Genomic DNA, 24,008 nt, shown 5'->3' with positions numbered 1-24,008 from the left:
TCGCGTGGTCTCCAACGTACAATGTTTCTCGTCCACATTTCGATGTTTTGTCGTGCCACGTGTCCTACCCAGGTCCGTTTCATTTGCATTTCAATTCTTCCAATTACATATTCCACTTTCGTCCTGCTTCGCACGTCCTCATTTTGTATATGTTCCCTCAGATATACCTCTCAGAGATCGCCCTCTGTGTCGTTCTCAATCTATTGGCTGATACCTTTGCAAGTGTCATCGTCTCCATTCTATAGGTACCTAATAATTGGTAGAATACAACTGTTGAATACCCTTTTCTTTAGAATTATTGGTATCTTTTTGTTCTTCAACATATCACTGAGTCTTGCTACTGCTGCCTTAGTCATTCGGATTCTTCTAGTTATTTCTGCCGTTTGATGCTGTTTGCCTAGTTTGATCGTGTGACCTAGGTATATATACTTTTCGACACTTTCGATATCACTTCCAAGTCGATTGTGATATATTGATTTGTCATCACTTTTGTTTTACTTGTTTTTGTCCTCTGTCTAACACTCTTCGTTTTTATTTTGCTTGTTGTTAGACCTTCTGATACATTTATTTGCATAGCTGCATTGTCGTATATGTATTTTAGGAGTATTCTATATCTAGAATCAATCTTTGCCTTATTCATTCCTTCTATTACGGCCCAGAGTTCTATGTAATCGAAAGCCTTATTGCAATCCACAAATGCCAAATGAAGAGGTTCATTGTATTCTTTGCACTTTTAGATAAGTGCCGTTATTGTCTGTATTTGTTCTATGGTACTATGTCAACAGGCTGGTAACTATCGAATTTATTTGATAGCCTATTAGTAATTAAAAAAGAAAAGAAAATATTTTCTTTTCCTTTTCATACCTTACTCGGTTTAGAGTACAAAATGACCACGTTTCGTTAAAGTAATCTGAGACGCATTGTTGGAGTGTTCTCCTAGCGGCGCCGCTTGGTACTGTTGTATCTCGGTCAACAGATTACTGACTCTTGGTCGAAATTTATTTTTACTCATTTCGTATATTAGTAATTATTTTGGTAAGCATTCTGTACGGATGTGGCAACAGGCTTATTGGTTTGAAATTTTCTACGTATTAGGAGTATGTATATATAAATAGTATAGGACGCACCCAACACGTGTATAATATAGGTATAGAATTTCTATTTGGATTGAGCAAAACATTAAATTCGCAACCGTCATCGCTACGGCGAGATATTAGTAATTTATATACTATAGGTTGAATTGCATATGTATAAGTTCGCACGAAGTTATAATGGTTGGAGGAGGGATATAGTGTGTACCCGAAGGAGGTTGCGAAGCAAGTGCATACTCCAATCATTATAACTGATTAGTGTTTAAAGTATTTTTGAAATGAAATCTTCTGTAGCGATTTTGTGCACTTTCTGGATGGGGAAAAAGCATTAAATTCGTGACCGTCGTCGCTTCGCCGAAATAAATTCTGTACGTTTATGTATTATGTGTATGTATAATATAAATAGTGTAGGATGCACCCAATGCGTATATAATGTAGCTATATCACTTCTCTTTGGATGGGGAAAAGCAATGAACTCGATCGTTATCGACACGGCAGATATTATTAATTTATATACGCTAGGTTAAATTGCGTAAAAGTTCGACCGAAGGTATAATGGTTGGAGGAGGGATAGAGTGTGTACCCGAAGGGGCTTGCTTCGTAAGAAGTTTTCACTTCTGTCGGCACTCCCACGAGTGCCCTATTTTTTTTTAATCCAAAGGAACTCGAGCAGAGCCGCCTAACTAATGCATTATTAAATATATCAAAAATGCTTTATTCTCGTTATAATAAATTAATTGATTTATAAAAAAATAAAACTACATATTTTTTCCTGTTGTAGACTTTTTATTAGAAAAACTTACCATACTTGTACCCTTTAATGTTCAAAATACAAATATTCTCATATAAATGCTGTATAATAATTATTTAAACAATTTTTTTAATCAAATTAACAATTTTTATTAACGAATATTATTGAAAGGCGAGAAAATACATTTTATTAACGTATACCGATTTTGAACTTTGAAATTCTATTTTCTTATTTGCTAACACCAAGGTTTTGATTGGAATTTTGGTATTTTTGTATTTTGTACGCGGAATACCGATCGTTTTTATTATTTCGACATTTTTTAATTATTTTTATATCCTTGTGTTATGACGTTAGTAAAACTAAAAGATAATTTCTTATAGTTTATAAACTGTATTGACAGTTTTAAGAGAGTTTATGGAAAATCACCTGTTTTGCTAATTATAATTGGACAATAAATACGGAGAGGTTTAAAATTATGGAATAAATTCATTTTTTCGAGAATAGGCGACTTGAAATCCCCAGACAGGTCGATTTTTATTTTTAAATTATAATTTTTTGACATATATGCCATAATACTGACGTCATCCATTTGGGCGTGATAGTGTAATTCACGATTTTTTTTAATGGGAATAGAGGTCGTATCGTAGCTCATTTGAAAGGTTTGTTCGATTATATAGCAGTAAAATAAAGATTAACATCATTATTTATACAGAGTGGCCAATTTTTTTTAATTCAACTAACTGACGCAAAAAAAAGAATGTAGGGGAAACCCGGGCAAAATGGGGTACTTAAGGTTTAAATTAGGATTTAAAACACATCTGTAACTTTTAAGGTCTGGAAATAAGCCAAATACCATTGTTATAGTAGTAACTATTGATTAATATAACTTAAAGTTAAAAAAAGTAAAATATTTTCTTATCATATAAAAAAACAAAAAATAATGTAAAGTACCCCATTATGCCCGTCATATAGGGTAAAATGGGGTACCAAATTAAAACCAAGAAAAAGTTATTGACAAAATTCGCATACAAGTACTGCTTCGTCATCCTCATCTTCTACACCTGCACATTAATTTTTAGCCCATTTAAGGCAACTGGATCAGCTTATCCATCCTTCTGTGGAACTTAAATAAAAGTTTCCGCAGAACCAGTCAGTCACTCTCTTCGCCTTCTGAATCTGACTCTACTTTTTTAGTTTTATTCAATTGCGATTTCTTACTCGTCTGTGATTTGGTTTGATCATCGGCTATCTTACTTGGTATGGTAAAAAGGGTAAAGACTGCCAATAGGTATGGTAAAAAGAGTACCCCATTTTACCCTACCTATTGGTACCCCGTTTTGCCCAAAGAGCAGATTTTGAGATTCGGACCTGTTTAAATTATTACAAGTTTTTATTTTTTAACATAATGACAAACGAATACTCTAGAACACATTCACTGTTAATTAGAAGTAATAATATTAAATAATAAATTGTTTTAGTAATAATAACGATGGATTATTTTTCGGCCGTTATTATAACTTGGTTAACTAAAAACGCACATGTACTGTTTACAACAATCGACTAACAGTTAATTATATCTGCTATATGACAGAAGGCGTAAACAGGCGTCTATAATATAATTTCATTAACGTCGTAGATATCGAGCGAGTGATATTGAAAAAAAGGGGGTACCCCGTTTTAGGCAGCTACCCCGTTTTGCCCGCCTTTCCCCTATGTAATTTATTTATCTCAAAATCCACTTTACTGCTCTCAGAAAATAGAAACAAATGTTTATTTCACAAATAAACATTGTTTCTCGCTTAAATTAAACGTTCAAACTGTCAACGAGGCATGTGGTTGGCTGTTTGGCATTAATTCAAACGAAAATCAATGTTTATTTATTAAATAAACAAATTTTTTATTTTCTGACAGCAGTAAAATGTATTTTGAGTTAAATAAATTACATTACGTCCTTCTTCTTGCGTGAATTAATTTAATTCAAAAATACGCGCTGTATAAATAATGATGTTAATAGGAAACAGTAGCGATCAATAGGTAGCAAAAACGCGTTCCAAGATTGCGGCTGTAATTTTGAATATTTTTTCGAGATATTTGGCATACTTATTCGTAATATAATAAAGAATGGCGGTACAGAGCCCAATTTGAAAAATATATTAATATGTGGATGTGACTCCGTAATTAAATACAATATTAAAAAAACGAGCCGGTACCGCCATTAAGAAGAACAAAAAATACACTTTCTTCAAATAAACTTTTTTATCGTATGCCTAGATTTTGTGTCATTTTGGAACTACTAAATTTTTTTATTTCATTAGTAGTTCCAAAATGACACAAAATCTAGGCATCGGATAAAAAAGTTTATTTGAAGAAAGTGTATTTTTTTGTTCTTCTTAATGGCGGTAGAGGCTCGTTTTTTTAATATTGTATTTAATTACAGAGTAATTTTCACATATTAATATATTTTTCAAATCGGGCTCTGTACCGCCATTCTTTATTATATTACGAATATGTGTGCCAAATATCTCGAAAAAATATTTAAAATTACAGCCGCAATCTTGGAACGCGATTTCGCTACCTGTTGATCGCTACTGTTTCCTTTTAATGTTTATATTACTTAATAGAAACTTAAATACCGATTCAAATGAGCTACTGCACGACCCCTATTCCCATTAAAAAATCATTGGTTACGTTCTCACGCCCAAATGAATAACGTCACTAATATGGCATATTTGTCAAAAAGTCATAATTTAAAAATTAAAATCAACCTGTCTCGAGATTTTTCTCCAAAGTGGCCCGTTCTCGACAAAATGAATTTATTCCATAATTTTTAACCTCTATATTAGATATAGCTGGTGAAAGAAATCTAGATAGTTAGTTCAAAATGGTACTAGAAAGGCTGCAATATATAAATTTGACATAATTTAAACAATAAGTGTTAAATAAATGAATTCAAGAACAATTATTTATTTTATAAGCTAAAATATAAATTAACGTTATCATGATTCCATTCATCGAAACATTCTCCACCATCTCATGTTTTCTCAAAATTTTTTTTTAATTAGTTCCCCAGACTGTTATATCTTTCTCAATAATATTTATGTTCAAATACTGAACAAAATTTGGCGAAAGAAATGAAAATATTTAGCTCGCTTCATAGTAATTTTTAATTGCTTCTAAGCAGTTTGGCAGGAAGGACTTTTGACGAGCTCTTTCTTCTTAGCATGAGAATGAGCAAAATCATGGTGATGATGGCTGTAAGTAGGGAGCCATACTGTAGAGCAAGTTTAATGGACGGCACGGTGAATGATGCTAGATATATTATATCTACTATATCTTGCGGGATGCTTTTGTCATCTAGCACCTGTAAAGAAGTAATAAATGTAGTTTATCTACTCTATGTCATATTATGTATAAGGTTTTAGTTTGTGAAAACTGTCATTATAGATAGCAGTGCGTGAAGGGTTTAAAGTGTGCGTGAAGTAACAATGTATTTTAAATGGGATTTACTTTTTCGCACACTTTCAATGGGTTTTTTGGCACACTTTCGTATAATCAAATATTCTTACCTTTACCTTTACCTTACATGAGCAATGACTTACAACAAAATGTTTGACAGTTTTGTGGTTTGAAAGTAGTTAGGATTTTTAAATGTCAAAGTTCTAAAAATTGTAGAATAGAAATGAATTTCAGTGATGAAGAGTTACAGTTTTTTTATTTGTTTATCGTAGATAAAATATTGTATGAAACTGTGCGTGAAGTACTTTTTGCGAACTTAGGCGATGTATAGCACTCGCTCCGTTGTCGCTCGTGGTCTAAAAATCGCGTGCGTTCGCAAAAAGCATACCTCACGAACTGTTTCATAAATAACTATTTTTTCTACGAGCGTGCAAAAATGTCTACTTTCGTGCACGTATTTTAGTTTAGAAAGTTTCACTTTTCCGCACGCGTGTTACTTTTCCGCACGCGTGTTACTTTTCCGCACGCGGTTTTTACTTTTCCGCACGCGTGTTAATTTAGATATGTTAATATGGCCTTAAAGTAATTATAATACATGCAATAAACTAATATTTAGATATAATTTACTAATTTATTTCAAATATATCTTATTGTGTTCCTGTTTTAATGAAATTAACGCGACAATTCGATGAAATAAAATTATTTTGACATAATATTCGAAAGTCAAATCGGTAGACAATAACAGTCCTTTTGAATCATCGTCATGGAAACCAATATCGTCGTCATGCTAACTAATTATATTGAAAGTTTGGTTTTGACAACCTTGTCAAAGAATTAATTTGTGTATGTATTTTCATATTAATTAAATTAATTGATTAAGATTTGGTAATTTTTTAAAGACTCTTAGAAAAAATATTGTTCCTAACTCTTGCAGAAAGTCTCTTTTCCGCACTCGACTGCTTGCCGAACTCCCGCTTCGCGTCGTTCGGCAAACTGCAGTCGCGTGCGGAAAAGAATGACATTCTGCACTTGTTAGGAAAATAACTATTATGTATATTATTATAGATACCACTTTAAAAAATAATAATTTCATTAAACTACATGATTTTTGAATTTTATTAATACTTAAAGTACGAGTTTAGAAAAGAGTATGTAATATGGCAATAAATGGTAACCAAGGCTATAAGTGAGAATCACCTGTTAACTTTAAAACTAAATCAGAATAAGGTATAAAAGCGTTTGAGATATACTCCCCCACACACTGTATATTATTATGTAATCCTACCTAAAAAAGGATATTCTACTGTAAGGCACCGACAGGCAACATCAGAAATCACATTGATAAAGGCAGGGGTACCACAGGGCAGTGTTCTTAGCAAATACAGAGGTAAAGTGCCACCTGTTACACTAAATGGACAAGATCTGCCTCAATCTGACAGCGTCAAGAATTTAGGGATGCACTTGGACAAAGGACTGACCTGGAGAAAACACATTTTTAACAAAAGAAAACAACATGGCTTGAAACTCAGCAAATACTATGGGCTATTGGGAAGATAGTCAAAATTTAGCTTAAAAAACAAATTATTGGTTTAAAAAGTAGCCTGAAAACCAATATGGATATAGTGTACAACTATGGGGTACGTCTGAAAACTCAAACAGAGATATTGGAACGCTTCCAGTCGAGGGTACTACAGACTATAACAAATGCACCTTGGTTTATACCAAACAGGGAAATCCTAGACGATCGCCAAATAGCCACAGTTAAGGAGATAGTAAGTGAATACACCAGTCGCTATTTGGTAAAATGGGAAAACCACCCAAACAATCTTGCTCTAACCTTCTAGATAATAGTGAGCAGACTCGGAGACTGAAGAGGCATATATATATATATATATATATATATATATATATATATATATATATATATATATATATATATATATATATATATATATTGTTATATTTCTATTTGATATGAAAATTAAAATTTGATAATTATAAACAGAATTCAATTTAATATAAAATATTTTCAATTTTCTCAACCACGGGCATATAAATTTAGAACAACCTGTATACAACAAATTGTTATATTTAATTTTAAGAAGTGATTAAATAAGACTCAAGTGAAATCGTTAATAGGTCATTATCGTTGTTCGCGGAAGGATCGATCATTAGCCGATGCTAAATAAGACTAAGTGGAAATAGAGAATAGGTCATTAAAAATTTGTATATAGTAGAAAGTAATTTTAGAATGGGAATTAACTATTTTCTTTGAAATCCATTAAGCATATTTAGAAAGTTTAAAAATTGGTTTTGAGGAATACTGCGAATGAGAGTTGGTGGTGGAAGTTTGATTTGTGAATCTGGAAGGGATATTTAGAAAGTAGGGAAATGAATGACAAAGAGAGATCAGAATGTTTTGAGCTGTCGAGAAGTGAAGTCGAGTAGTAGACGGTAGTGTACGGAGAGTGAGAAAGCCGGTAGTTCCGTGAGTGTGGAGTATCTATCGTAGAACGAGAGGTAGGCCAGGTTGAGAGTAAAAGAACCTCCTTGAGCCAAGAGTTCCCGGTAGCTGATTGCAGTTTCGAAAAAGGTAGAACACAGCATCACGACAGAAGCAGGAAACGAGAGCTATACGAGCTAGTTTCAGAGGAGAACATTACTGGAAGCCAGGACGAGGTATTGATTGCAGCCAAGGATAGCAGGAAACGGGTCTTGTGTGAAGACATTCTCAGTGCACCAGAAAAAGGTCAGTCTCATTTGTTTGGACATGAATGTATGGGTTTTTCGTAGTAAATACCACATTTAAAATTGAAAAAACATAATCAATAATATCAGAAAAGTTTCATCAAACTTAAATAGAATTGTTGCTGATAAATCATAATAGTTAAATGTTAATAAAAACTTTCAATTGGAAATCAAAAGGAAATAAGATTCCCATGTATAAATGTTATTTTTAAGAATAATAAGATATAGCAAATATTAAGCAGTGATTGCCATTTAAATAAAATAAACAATATTTTGATTACAATTGTAACCCATATGTGTTATTATTTTACTCTTTTCTTTCCTATCCCGATTAGGAACCATTAAGAAATACTTAGAAGCCACGTATGTAAGTAATTAATTTATAAAAAGCCCTGAGATTGAAAACATATTGATATGTGATCTGGTAAATTAATTAGATTATTATTAATGCATTGATTAAATTAAATGACATATAAAAATATTATCTCATATCAATAATCAAGATCACAACAACTGTCGTCCAACGTGGAGGGCATTGTAAAGTATTTCTAGTGGCAAATTTGAAGGATAGAAAGAGTAAAGCCGGTATTTGAAAATTTATATGCCTGTGGTAAAAAGTGAGATACTTACATTTGATAACATAAAATTTTAGATCTCTTTAGGTACAAATTTTACATAACTGATTTAATATTTTATTTTTACGATATTTACATTTGATATATTTATTGACAATTTATAATATTTGGGTGAGAAAAAGTCGTCTTGGTAACATACTAGTAAAATTTCATATTTGGCGGGGACAGTACTTCTTGAAAACAAATGTCAGTGACAAGAAGCCAAAGCAAGGACAACAAAAAACAAAAAGAACATTCAGACCAAGAAGATATTTTAGACACGACAATCATGGCATCAGAACAGCAAGAATTATCAGGAATAGATAAACTATTACAACTTATGCAACTCCAGTCACAAAAAATGGATGAAGCAAAACGAACAATGGATAAAAATCAGGAGGAAACAAAACTAGCAATGAAGGAAACACAGCAAAAAATGGATGAAACACAACAAAAATTGGATCAAAAAATGGATGAAACAAAAAGAATAATGCAAGAAAATCAGAAGGAAACAAAACAAGCCATAGAAGAGAACAACAAGAAAATGGAGGAACGCATAGAAAAGTATGAAATGAAAATTCAAGATAAAATAAAGGAGTTAACGAATGGCCAGAAAAAGGAACTAGAAAATTTGGAAAATAAGTTGGAAAATGCTATTCAAGTAGACAGAGAAGAAATGGAAAAAAGAATCACAGAAATAGAAAAACAAGTCACCGAAAACAGGACGCAACAGAATGTCGGAGAAAGAAGAGAAATGGTTATACATAGCACAGATGACGTGAAGATAAGGTTTGGCGGGGATGTAAGAAGATTACACCCAGTGCCGTTCATAAATAGCCTGAAAAAGAAAATACAGCACATCGGAAATTTCGAAACAGCAAAAGAAACTATCAGAAACCATCTCAAATATGAAGCAAGCCTATGGTTCGATAGCAAAGAAGAAGAATTCGGCAATTGGCAACAATTTGAACAAAAATTTTTGAATTATTTCTGGGGAAAAGTCCAACAATTGGAAATTAACAAGGAATTGCAAAATGGGAAATACAATGATAGGATGGGTGTATCAGAAAGGACATATGCTTTGCAGATTTACAATAATGCAAAACATTTACAATATAATTACTCATCGGAACAATTAGTCGAACTGATTGCAAGACATTTCGAGGAAACGCTGGAAGACCATATCACATTACAAAATTACAAAGACATAGATAGTTTATGCCAATTCCTACAAATAAGAGAATCACGTCTAAGAGAAAGAAAATCAAGAAAGTCGCGAGAAGATTACAGGCCCCGAGAAACACAAGATTACAGAGATAGAAATCAAAATAGGAGGGACTATACAAGACGAGATTTTAATCCCAGAAGGGAAAACGAAAATAGAGACAACGGAAGAGGAAATTATGAACAAAGAAATAGGCAATGGAATGAGGACAGAAATCGAGAATACCAGAATAGAAACACCACACGCTCAAATCAAGAAAACAGAAATAATGGTAGACAAAATGAACAGGGATATCGAGAAAACCGAAACAGATCCGACAGACCAAGAGAAAATAGAAGAGAAGTAAATAATACCCAGACAGATGAATATGACGGAGAGAGACATTATGACGAAAATATAAACAACGATGAGCAACCGGCGTCTTTTCACGACGGCGCTCACTAAAAACCAAAAATCAAACAGGAATCTTTTGTCACCCCAAGGAGTTTATTAAATTGGCAGGAAACAACGAAAAGAAAAATGGAGTTAATTTAAAATTTGTGGATGGATTTATCAGCGAGAAACCAATTAAAATTATGATAGACACTGGATCTGAAATAACATTGGTCAACAGAAAACTAATAGAAGAAGTTAACTTAACAAATTTAATTTACAAAATACCTAGGGTAAATTTAGTGGGCGCAAACAAACGGACATTGGCAACTATAAATGAAGGCATACGAGTAATGGTACGACTGGGTAAGAATATGTATGCACTACAATGTGTAATAATGCCAAATATGTCACATGACATGATAGTAGGAGTCGACGAATTGGCAGAAAAACATGTAGTGATAGATTTTAAAAATAATACGATGAAACTAACAGAAGAAAAAGAAAAGGAACAGGACAAGGAACAGGAGAAACAAAATACGGACGAATCAGGTAAAGAACAAACAGTGGAAATGAATTTGGCAACGAAGCAAGGACAAAGAAGAAAAGGGAGAAAAAGTCAGAAAAGGATAAAAGAAAATGAAACCTGTGGCTCCTCAAAAGAAGAGTTGAGCCCAGAAGAAGAAAATTTGAGAGTATCAGAAACAAAGGAAACCTGGGATTCCTCAAAAGAAGAGACGAGCTCAGGAGAAGAAGAAATAAAACTAAAAAATGAAAGTGAAAAGAATATGATTGAAACAGTGGTATTTGAAGAGGAGGTATATGCAAACGAGGATGCGGAATGCACGGTAAACATGTGTGAAGAATCTGAAAAAAAAGACAGAAAATTGATATGTGGAGAAGGGAAAGAAAAAGAATTGCGGTTGATGTTAAGAAACTACGAAAATTTGATCAATGAGGAAAACAGAGTGGCTAAAAAGTACGAACATTCATTTGAGGTGAAAAACTTGGGAAATTTTCGATCAAAGACTTACCCGATTCCATACAAGTATCGACAAGAGGTGAAAGAAGAAATAAATAAAATGTTGGAAGATCAAATCATCGAAAGATGTGATTCACCGTATGTTAACCCGATTGTGATAGTAAAGAAAAGCAATGGAGAATTGAGATTATGTTTAGATGCCAGGAATATCAACCAGCACACTGTATCACAATATGAATCACCTCTAAACATCGAGGCCATTTTTGGAAGAATCACCGGGTCACACATATTTTCGAAAATTGACTTAAAACACAGTTTTTGGTTGATACCGTTAGCTGAAAAGTGTAGAAACTACACCGCTTTTTCTATTGATGGTATTGTCTACCGGTTTAAGGTAGTGCCATTTGGATTGCAGAGTGCTTGTGCTGCACTCGTCCGAGCTCTACATACCATTTTGAATCGCCATGAAGATTTCATAGTTCATTATATCGATGATTTATTAATTTTTTCACAAGATACTCAGAGTCATCTGGAACACATAGAAATAATTCTGAAAGAATTGGACACAGCGGGATTGAAATTAAACATTGAAAAATGTCAATTTTTTCAAAAAGAAGTCATTTATTTGGGTTTTCAATTGGACACCAAAACAGTAAGATTAGCCGAAGACAGAGTCAAGCTCATAGATGAATACCCAAGACCAACGAATTTGAAAACATTGAGAGGTTTTCTTGGCACGATAAATAAATAAAAATATCATTAATGACCCTCAGGTTCAAAACGACAGATGCCGATATGGATGTCAAGCCCAAGAAACCATCCAACATCTTACAGGGATCTGCCAGGCATTTGCTGCAACTGAATACAAGGAACGGCATGACGCAGTGGGAAAAATCCTTCATCAAGAGATAGCTATCAAGCTGGGACTTCTCCAAACGGACCATCTCCCGTGTTATCAATACGTTTCCGAGAGTATGCTTGAGGATGGCAACTACAAGCTATACTGGGACCGCACTGTGCTCACAGACCAAACAGTGGCACATAATAGACCAGATCTCGTACTAGTTAATAAATTAACAAGACAAACAACACTAATTGATGTGGCGATACCTAACAACAATAATATACGTAGTAAATTTACTGAAAAGATCGCCAAGTACAGAGATCTGGCAATTCAAACACGAAGGCAATGGAGAATGCAAAGTACCCAGACGATACCGATTATTATGTCTACTACTGGAGTCATTCCGAAGACCCTCCTCGAAAGCATAAAAAAGCTGAGTCTGAATGATCATCTTTATAAGACCATGCAGAAAGCTGTACTACTCGCGACGGCCAGAAGTGTACAAAAATTTTTGGGAGATACACCTCTGCCCTACTTTAACAAAACATAGTAACTCGAGTTACTAGGTTTTAAAAAATTACATGATTTTTGAAATCCCCGTTAAAAATTACGTATTATATATTTTTTTACATTTTACCTTCTACAGGCTAACACAATCAGCTGATCTCTTTTTTTAGTAAGTCGATGAATAGCATAGATATCCTAAAGAAGAACATAGCAAATAAAGTTACTACCTCGCTCTTCTTTATTTTACTAAGATCTGCATTATGTAAAAACTAGTATTTTAAGTTACTAGGTTTTGGAAAATTATTTCGTCAAAATTTATAATATATTGGCGCCAGTGGTTTGAAGATACTAGCTTTTAAATAATGATTTTTACCTAAAAATTTTGGCGTAGGAACTTGTCAGAAGACAGCAACTTTCAGTTACTAGTTTATAATACGTTTATTTCCACCATTTCAACGACCACTGATAATAGCATATCAATATGCTAGGTTTTACACATTTCATTTTCTCTTGAGTTTGCTGCATAACTAACAGAGCTCAGTAGTTAATCAACGAGAACAGACGTGTTTTGTTTGGGTTCGGTAGTTAAGTAGAACCGCAAGTATTACATATTACGGCAATAAAGCTGCTGCGTTTGTAAACAATTAAAGTAAAATGGATAATTATAATTATCTTTCAAATAGGAGTAAATTATTAGTGTCATTGTGTGTTAAAAGGTAAGCGCCATGATTTCCTATAATTTTTCTATCTATTAGAATCTGTGATAGTGGTGAAATAGAAAGTTTATTTTTTTATTTGTTTCAAAATCGATTAAAGAATAGGTCATTTTCTACTTGAGTGTGCAGGGCATAGAGAGAAAACATGGGTGAAATACTGGGTGTCCAGATTAAAATGAGGTACATGGGGGTAAATAGAGAAATCGAAAACAGGGTTATAGAGTCGGATAAATGGGAAAAAAGTTGCGAACCTGCTTTAATGCGTGACCAACCGTAATTCTTTCGTTGGTTTTTGCGATTTAAAATTGGTCTCTCTACGGATATACAGGGTGAAAATATGAAAATGTGCATGTTCAAAAAGCACAATATTTTCTTTATTATAGAAGCTAAGATCATCAAATTCTCAGGGCATGGGTAAAAGGAAGCGGCGATAATAAAAATGGGGTCAAAACATTGTAGGCCTACGATGTTGCGCTAGGCCGTACCTATTGATTTTTTATTAACACACGGGTGAATTGCTTTTTGTAAACATTTTAAAAACGTAAATTCAAAATTAATCCAATATGGAAACCACAATAAAAACAAGAATTGAATTAAAATAAAATAAACCTATAGCTTTGGGCACACAAATGCGCAACTTTTCTGCCACTAAACGAGCTGTTAGTAAGGGGGTTGTTAGGTATAGTGATAAAATTATCGAATTTTAAGACGTCACTAAACTTGTGTGGGATATTCATTATTATCATGGTATACCATTTAAATGTGAGTGTATAAAGAAAAATTGCACATTTAAAAAGGATTGTATTTGTTTTTAGAGGACGTTCTGAGGACAATAATTTAAAAGAGCCTTTAGACCGAGTTCCCGGCACATCAAAGAATGTCCAATCAAGGGATCAATTATTTGAGAAATTTCCGCAAGATAATATTCTACGAAATGTACCCGAAGAACCCTCTGATTTTGACGACTCAGATGCGGATCCTGATTATCAACCTGAGAACGAAAATAAAAGGCACAAGACATATTATTCTAATTTGCAAAATCTATTTGATTCGCATGAAACTGGTTTTGTAAGTTTGAGTACAAAACTGGATCTTACCAATGCTCAAGATTCTGCACCTGCCAAGGACTCTTCGAAGAATATCCAAGAAAATGTCTGCAATAGACCGGTTTTAGAGGAAGCAAGTACTAAAAAAGAAGCTGACATACTCTGAACCAAATATGCCATCCGCTCCACGTTCGGAATGTATAGGGATAAACACGGATAAAAAAGAGAAGATTTTAAAAACGCTCTGCCCACTGTTTAGTAATGAAAGAAAAAAATTATTCTGGACATATTTACCATCAAACAATAATTCTCGTGATTTATGTACAGTATCCGAGGTCTAGTATATAAGTTTAGTATTTATAAAATATATTTATATTTTTACATATTTCATATATTTATTATTATGTTGGATATATTAATGTATAAGCTACATGTTTAAGTTTATTGTTTATTGTCAATGATAAGCGCATATACTTTTCATTAAAACTTTAGAAACATCTCAAGTTGTATTTCAGTTTATTAAAAAAAATAAATTTAATAATAAAATAATTTTTTCGTTTTATTTCATCGACTTACTATATTTTGTTTCAGTTTCAGTGAACATAATATTGTCAGTTGAGATGCCTAAGCATAAACTAGCAACTAAAAATACTATATTTTACGATTTGCTTAATTCTAAAAAAAAACACAATCTTAGCCGCAGCAAAATATAGTAAGTAAGATTTAGTTATAAAGGACTAACATAGGTTACTTTTTTCTTACTTTATCGAAATTTTCGCTAAAAAGTATATAGATTTCCATCATTAGTCTTGTTTCAGCTTTTATTAGAAATAAGGGCAATCCAATTTTACAAAATCTGTTCTCCTGAATCATTGTCTAAATCATAGTTACTAGGTTTTGCCAAAGTACGGCAGATCTGGGATGAGTTAATTTTCCCCTAAGAGGGAGTGTGAGCCGTATGGCTAAATCTGGATTGGTACGTAATGATTAAAACATATGTTTATCCAAAAGTAGGTCGCACTAGTGAGGTGTAGCATTATTATGCATAAACAACGGTGAATTTTAGTAGGTTGTTTATACGACCTTGTAGTAAAAAGTATAACATACATTGATACGAAGGTCTAGATCGAGGAAAGATATAAAAAACGAGAAGGATTGTTTAATAAAGGAGATTTTAAATGTGTACCTTAAATTGTAAATTATTTTTTGTAAATCTTTATTGTTATTCCTAAATAAATATTATATATTATTAAAAGCACAACGTAACGCGACACTTCGGTAGAACCTACGATACTTAAACCATGTATGTGTATGCTAAAATAAATCAAAAGAAAAAGTCTGTGTTTTCCTGAGTTCCAGAATTGGCTCTTTCTATCCCTTAAGGTCCAACATGGCAGTTTTCTCAATTAAAAGTACATAAATATGGTTAGCCTAGACGCTAAATCGAAGTCATTGTGGCCTTTTCAATTCTGATGGGCAAATTTACGTTCCCACACCAGCAATTTATTTACTTTCCTTTTTTTTAGCGTCCATGTTTCGCTTCCATAAGCGACTGCTGGTCGTATTATGGCCTTATATATCTGGATTTGTACACCTTGTGAAAGAAGTTTTGACGTCATTAGATGTTGCATTGCAAAGAAAGATCTGTTTCCTGCCATTATTCGCGTTTCAACTTCTCGCTCTATTTTGTTGTCATTTGTGATTGTTGCTCCTAGATATTTAAATTCTTTAACCACTTCGAAGTTATGATCGTTTATACATAGTAGTGTTTAGCCTTATTCGCCGTCGTTCTTGTTTTGAGACGACCATGTATTTTGTTTTGTCTTCATTTATTTTTAGGCCGATGTTTAATTCAGCTTCTTCAAAGCTCGAGAAAATATATCCTTAATTTCTAATGTTGATTGTGCCACTGTGTCTACGTCATCGGCAAAGGCGAGTATGATTTTTGCTCCCCAAATAGTTATGTCTTTTTTGATTTTTGGATACATTTTTCGCATGACAAATTATTCTAAGGCTAGATTAAACCAAGATGGGGACAACGGATGTCCCTGTCTCAGTCCAGAATTCATGCAGAAAGCATTTGATATTTTCCCCCTATTCTAACTTGTGCAAAGGAGTTACTTACACACAATTGTATTACCGCAGCTAGTTTCTTGGGTACGCCGAGCTCGATCATTGCCTTCCGCAATGTTCACGATTAATTGGATCATAAGTCTGTTTGAAATCTATAAAGATCTGATGCACGTCCTGATTATATTCCCAATACTTTTCAAGCATTTGTCTTATTGTAAATATTTGACCAATAGTCGATATTTTAGGCCTGAAACCACACTGGTAATGACCAACCATTTCTTCTGCCTATGGTAGTAATCTTTTTAATAATATCGAAGCCAATATTTTAAACATAGTGTTGAGATTAGTGATATTCCTCTGTAATTCATGCATGATTCCTTCTTCCTTTCTTGTGTATTGGTACAATAATACTACCACACCATTGTTTCGGCATTATTTCTTGTTGCCAGGCCTTTTCTATTAATTGATGGATTTTACTTATGAGTTCATGACCGCCTGTTTTAACTGACTTCACTAGTCTCTTAGGTTATTGAAATGTGCCTGTACTTCACTCAAGGGTAAGTACTTCACTACACTTCACTTCATTTCACTGCCACTTAGAATATATATACCAAGAAGCGGATATCTATACATTCTCAGCCATCGTCCCGGCACAGGAGCGCGTGCGTGAAAACTATGTATATTTGTAATTTTAATAATTATTATTCTCGACAATGATTATCAAATTTCAAGCTATTGGTTAAAATAAGAAATAATATTGTTTTTCTATTTTACTAGTCCATTATAATTAATGGGTTGCCAGAGTTGTAGCTAATATGATTCAGACTAGGTATTATTTACTTTCTTGACGATAAAATGAAAAATACAGTCTCTAATAATAATTATTCCTTGTAGTAGAGGATCCGATATAAGGTCGATTTAAGTAATTAGCATGTTAGCAATTACAAAAAACAAGGGTTGCCCTATCTAATCTTGTTCTTAACTATAATTAATTAATAATTAAAAAATCACATTTTTTATGAATTTAAAAAAAATTCGACCCGGGCAGATTTTATTTAAGATTTTTTGGATCATTCTAAACAAAAAAGGTCTTTTGTAATTTTTCTCTAAAGTTGATCGTTTTCGAGTTATAAACATTTTAAAACTGAAAAAAGAAGGAAAGATGACAATTTTCAAGGCTCCAAGGCAAGATGACAAGTCAAAAATATCATTTTTATATTCATCAAGAATTAAAGAACATACATTCAAGTTCAAGCCTTATTATATCAGTTCTTGATAAGTCTTTTGGACTTTCATTCTGAAACATTGTTTTTTAGTTGTTAATGCCCGTCTCCCCATAAGAAACCTTCCTCATGAACAATTAAAAAAAATATGTTTTTAGAATAAAACATGGCTAAAATTCTTAACGAGACCTGATAGAAAAAGGTTTGAACTTGAATTTAGGTACTCGATGATGATGATTACAAAAATGATGCATATTTTTTATTTGTGTTTTTGAGTCTTGAAAATTGTCATCTTTCGTTCTTTTTCAGTTTTAAATTATTTATAACTCGAAAACGATCAACTTTAGAGAAAAATTACAAAAGACCTTTTTTGTTTAGAATGATCCAAACAACCTAAAATAGTATCTGCCCGGGTCGACTTTTTTTTAATTCATAAAAAAAATTTAATTTATTAATTATTAATTAATTATAGTTAGAACAAGATTAGATCGGGCAACCCTGCTTGTTTTTTGTAATTGTTAACATGCTACATTACATATCCAATAGTTTTTATCCATTAAAGAGATCGGTGCAAATCGACCTTATATCGGATCCTCTACTCTTCTGCAAGGTATACAATAATTATATTAGAGGCGGTATTTTTCATTTTATCGTCAGAAAAGTAGGTAAATAATACCTATTCTGAATCATATTGGCTACAACTCTAACAACCCATTAATTATAATAGACTAGTAAAATAGAAAAACAATATTATTTCTTATTGTAACCAATAATTTGAAATTTGATACTCATTGTCGAGAATTATTAAAATTGCAAATATACATAGTTTTCGCGCACGCGCTCCTGTGCCGGGACGATGGCTGAGGATGTATAGGTATCCGCTTGTATATATTGTTGTGATCTTGATTATTGATATGAGATAATATTTTTATATGTCATTTAATTTAATCAATGCATTAATAATAATCTAATTAATTTACCAGATCACATATCAATATGTTTTCAATCTCAGGGCTTTTTATAAATTAATTACTTACATACGTGGCTTCTAAGTATTTCTTAATGGTTCCTAATCGGGATAGGAAAGAAAAGAGTAAAATAATAACACATATGGGTTACAATTGTAATCAAAATATTGTTTATTTTATTTAAATGGCAATCACTGCTTAATATTTGCTATATCTTATTATTCTTAAAAATAACATTTATACATGGGAATCTTATTTCCTTTTGATTTCCAATTGAAAGTTTTTATTAACATTTAACTATTATGATTTATCAGCAACAATTCTATTTAAGTTTGATGAAACTTTTCTGATATTATTGATTATGTTTTTTCAATTTTAAATGTGGTATTTACTACGAAAAACCCATACATTCATGTCCAAACAAATGAGACTGACCTTTTTCTGGTGCACTGAGAATGTCTTCACACAAGACCCGTTTCCTGCTATCCTTGGCTGCAATCAATACCTCGTCCTGGCTTCCAGTAATGTTCTCCTCTGAAACTAGCTCGTATAGCTCTCGTTTCCTGCTTCTGTCGTGATGCTGTGTTCTACCTTTTTCGAAACTGCAATCAGCTACCGGGAACTCTTGGCTCAAGGAGGTTCTTTTACTCTCAACCTGGCCTACCTCTCGTTCTACGATAGATACTCCACACTCACGGAACTACCGGCTTTCTCACTCTCCGTACACTACCGTCTACTACTCGACTTCACTTCTCGACAGCTCAAAACATTCTGATCTCTCTTTGTCATTCATTTCCCTACTTTCTAAATATCCCTTCCAGATTCACAAATCAAACTTCCACCACCAACTCTCATTCGCAGTATTCCTCAAAACCAATTTTTAAACTTTCTAAATATGCTTAATGGATTTCAAAGAAAATAGTTAATTCCCATTCTAAAATTACTTTCTACTATATACAAATTTTTAATGACCTATTCTCTATTTCCACTTAGTCTTATTTAGCATCGGCTAATGATCGATCCTTCCGCGAACAACGATAATGACCTATTAACGATTTCACTTGAGTCTTATTTAATCACTTCTTAAAATTAAATATAACAATTTGTTGTATACAGGTTGTTCTAAATTTATATGCCCGTGGTTGAGAAAATTGAAAATATTTTATATTAAATTGAATTCTGTTTATAATTATCAAATTTTAATTTTCATATCAAATAGAAATATAACAAATCCCCGCCTTGTATTCGATAAAATTTATCTGCATTTTTAAATAAATTTTCTCGAGGGCAAAACCAACTCCCTGTATATTTCCTTACTTTAATCTACGTCTTATATCCTAACTTACTATCTACTTCATGTAATTCTGTCTTTTATTCGTGATATTTGTATACATCGTGAATATTATAAATTCCTCGGATCTTTTCCGAGTTCCTGTGCCTCAACTCATAACTATTTATCCCATTTTCATTATTCACGATATACGGGCCTTCGAAAACAGGCATCAACTTTGCGCAAATGCCCCCAGGAAGATTTGATACTCGTAATGCCCTCACGAGTACTTTTTCACCCTTTTGGAAAGTCACTGGTCTTCTTTTTCTATTTTGTTCCTGTCTTTGGATATATTTTTCGTTGCTTCGCCGTAATCTTCTCTGTACGGTTTCAATCACCTGTTGATATTCTTTTGGCTCTTGGTCTTCCCATGGCCTTATCGGCAGTACACCCTTCATGATGTATTCTGGGGTCTCTTTTGTTACTGTGCTCGGAATTGTATTTAGATACCTTTCTATTTCCACCATTTTCCTGTCCCAGTGGCGATGTTGACCATCTGTTGCAATGCGAAGAAATTTCGTCACTTCCTGTATGAATCGTTCCGAAGGATTACTCTGTGGATGCCTGATGCTGACAAAATTTGTCTCTATTCCTCGTTCTCGAAGTTGTCCCTTGAAACGATCATTTCGGAAATACGTTGCATTGTCCAGTAGAATCTTTTTTGGTGTTCCTACTATGGCTATAAAATTGTCGATTTTTCTTAATATTTCTTCCCCCTTTGTGGTGCGGCAACTATATAATTTTACGTATTTTGAAAACACATCCACCATTACCAGAATATGTTTGTTCCTTTTTGTGGTCATAATTAGATCGCTTAACATATCTATTGCTACAATGTCTAGTTTGTTTCGGGCTTCAATATTTTTGGCAACATTTTCGTTTTTGAAATTCCGACTCTTATATTTTTGACATACATCGCACTTCTGGGTAATTTCCTTTGCAATGCGGTAATCCTGTCGGCTTATGTAATTTTCCCTAAAAACGAGCCAAACTTTTCTGCTACCGATATGCCCATTGTCCTCATGTAATTTCTTTATTATCTTTTCGGCCAATGTCTGTGTCACTAAATATAGTTCCTTTCCGTCTATTCTCTTAAAATATATGTTATTTTCTACTTCCGCTCTTCTTTTCTCTCTTTCCTCTAGGTCTTCCTGGTTTGTCCTTATCTCATTTAAAGAATATATCCCTTCTTCTTGTATTAATCTATTTAGTCCCACCTGTAGAGTAATTGTTTCCTTTTTTCCGGTGTCCTCATCCCGTGTTAGAGCGTCGGCTATTATGTTGTCTTTTCCTTTTATATATCGGAACTCAAAATCATACTCCTGTAATAATAGAATGCCTCTATGTATTCTATTATTTACTAATCTATTCTTCATGATATGTACTAAAGCTGCATGGTCTGTTTCGATTGTGAATTTTGCTCCCAATAAGTAAAACCTCAATTTGTTTACGCAATATAGTACACTGGCAAACTCCAATTCTGTAACACTATATTTTCTTTCATGTGTTTTAGTCACTCGAGATATAAAACATATCGGTACTTCTTGGTCGTTTTGTATTTGAGACAGAACTCCTGCAAATTTTTGTATGGACGCATCAGTTCGGAGTATAAAAGGTAAATTGTAAATGGGGTGGTATATTTTCGTTCCTTTTGAGAATTCTCGTTTTAATGTTTCGAAAGCTTCCTCCTGTTCTTCTTTCCAATTCCATTTTATTCCTTTTTTAAGCAATTTTATCAGAGGGATTTCCTTTTGGCTCAAATCGGGAATCAGCTTTTTAAAATAATTTATCGTTGTTCTGAAGCTATTTTCTTGTGGCATTTTTATAATCAAGTATATTCAAATGGGAAATAAGCCACAATTTTACCTAAAAATGATTTTATTAACGTTTCGACGCCCAAGTCGGGTGTCGTTGTCAAAATACAAAATAATATTAAATAAACAAATATTTCAGGTAATTTCTGGTTGGTATAACCTGATCCTGAATGGCCAGTAATAAACCCTCCGTTTCAGGAAACATCTTTCCTGATGTCAACCAATAGTTCGACGCTGCATTGTCGACATAGTCTTGGCTGACCTCATTGGGATGTCGTCCGTGCAGAGGTTTACCCATGCAGGTGAGCATTATTTCGTCTTTAGTGAGGTGGTTCATGCGCATTTCTGGTTCCCTCCGTTTGATCGGTGTTGTGTCATCTACTGCGCAAATAGAGCGATGTAGAGTTGATGTCTTAACTTGCATCTGAAAGTAAGATCTTAGCAATTTGTTTATCTAATTGCTCACCTATATCCATAAGTCCTCTTCCTCCTAGATTCCGTGGTAAAGTCGTTCTTTCTACTGCACTTTTGGGATGGTGTTTTTGTGCCTTTATGAGGTGTGTTCGTACTTTTCGCTGAAGATTTTCTATATCTGTTTTTGTCCACTTAACAATACCAAATGAATAGCTAAGCGCGGAACAAGAGGTGTTTAATGCCTTAAACACATTTTTACTGTTAAGCTGTGAACGAAGCAGCTGTTTTATCCTTCGTATATACTCAGTAGTTATGTCAGTTTTCATTTGCTTATGGTCAATTTTCCTCGCATGCTTTACTCCAAGATATTTGTATATATCGTTTTCACCCATAGCCTCGATGTTCTGGCCATTTTGCATATCGAATCCACCGGGCTGTATCTTTCCTCTGACTATATTTAAAACGCGGCACTTTTCTCGTCCAAAGTGCATATTAATATCATTCGAGAATGTTTTTACTGTTTTTGGCATCTCTTCTAGATTGTCTCGAGTAGAAGCCATTAATTTCAAATCATCCATATACAACAGACGATTAAGCTTCGCTACTACAGTATTGTTGTTTTTAACGCTAAAACCTGAGTCAGTGGAGTTTAATAGCTGTTATAGAGGGTTCATAGCCAAACAGAACCACAATGGACTCAGCGAGTCTCCTTGAAACAGGCCCCGGTTGATTGCGATATTTTCCGTTTCGATGTTGTTTTCACCAGGTATTTGGAGGTGAATTTTAGTCTTCCACCTTGTCAATATGTGCCTTAAAAAAGGCACTATGTTATCATCGACTTTGTATATTCTTAATATATCTATAAGCCATTGATGCGGCACTGAATCAAAGGCCATTTTATAGTCAATAAAGGCAGTAAAGAGGTTTTTTTTTTGGTGAATGCCTGGTTAGAAATGACTGAGTTGATGATCAGTTGTTCTTTGCAACCCATAGAACCCTTAGCTCATCCTTTCTATTGAGGCTCTATGATATTGTTTAGAGCACATTGTTGGTAGATACGCCGGGTTATACAGGATGTGACCAATTTATACAAAGTTGGAAGACAAGTAATTGGGCGGTACTTGGCTGGATCTTGGGTGTTATTTTGATTATTCGGTATTAAATAAGTGGTTCCCTGTGTTAGAAATGATGGTATTTCCTGCGGGTTAGAAATAACATGATTAATTAATGTTGATAAGCACTCATGAATACTCCAAAACTTCTTAAGCCAGAAGTTCTGAACTACGTCTGGTCCAGGAGATTTCCAGTTATGAAGCTCTTTGATGATATTTGAGACCTCATCGGTAGTGAATGGTTCGTAGTTAGCTGTGACGTAGTGGCGACAGTTGTGAGTCGTATCTTCTATCCAGTCAGCATTGTTGTTAAGAGCAGCTGGTGTGGAAAGTTGATTTCCCCAAAACTCATGAATCTCTTCTTGGCTTGCGTAAGACTTGTCGACACTTTCTACGGTGGAATTGAGTTTTCGGTAGAACGCCTTCTCAGAGTTCTGAAAAAGTGCATTGTCACATTTTCGGTTGTTACTAACTTTATACCTTCTTAATCGACCTGAAGAGACGGAGAGTTTTTGTTTTAATGTATCCAGACACTGTTGGGCTGTGTTATTTTCTGGAACGTATGTCGAGATGTCTATTAAGCTAGAAAGACCATTTCATAAGGGAGCCATGAAACACACCCCATATTTTTTTGCTATTTTATTGCTAATTTATTACGCAAATTAAAAATTTATTGCTTCATCCCCTTCAGAGAAACATGTGGCCATTCCAGCTTAATATTA

The 24,008-nt window shown here is 33.6% G+C and overlaps 1 protein-coding gene across 3 annotated transcripts in view; it reads right to left on the bottom strand.

Moving 5' to 3' along the window:
• Positions 1-1,894: 1,894 nt before the first annotated feature.
• LOC114332841 (scavenger receptor class B member 1-like) overlaps positions 1,895-24,008 on the bottom strand; it is a 143,600-nt gene continuing 121,486 nt past the window's right edge. For all 3 annotated transcript variants that reach the window (XM_050650472.1, XM_050650470.1, XM_050650471.1), the window contains one exon: positions 1,895-5,203. In XM_050650472.1, the coding sequence (XP_050506429.1) occupies positions 5,006-5,203 (198 nt within the window). In that variant the 3' untranslated portion in view covers positions 1,895-5,005. The remainder of the gene's footprint in view (positions 5,204-24,008) is intronic.

The sequence above is a fragment of the Diabrotica virgifera genome, chromosome 5 (genome assembly GCF_917563875.1).
Source record: "Diabrotica virgifera virgifera chromosome 5, PGI_DIABVI_V3a".
Lineage (NCBI taxonomy): Eukaryota > Metazoa > Arthropoda > Insecta > Coleoptera > Chrysomelidae > Diabrotica > Diabrotica virgifera.
The sequence above is the reverse complement of the archived record's forward strand: the minus strand, read 5'-3'. Positions and strand labels throughout refer to the sequence as shown.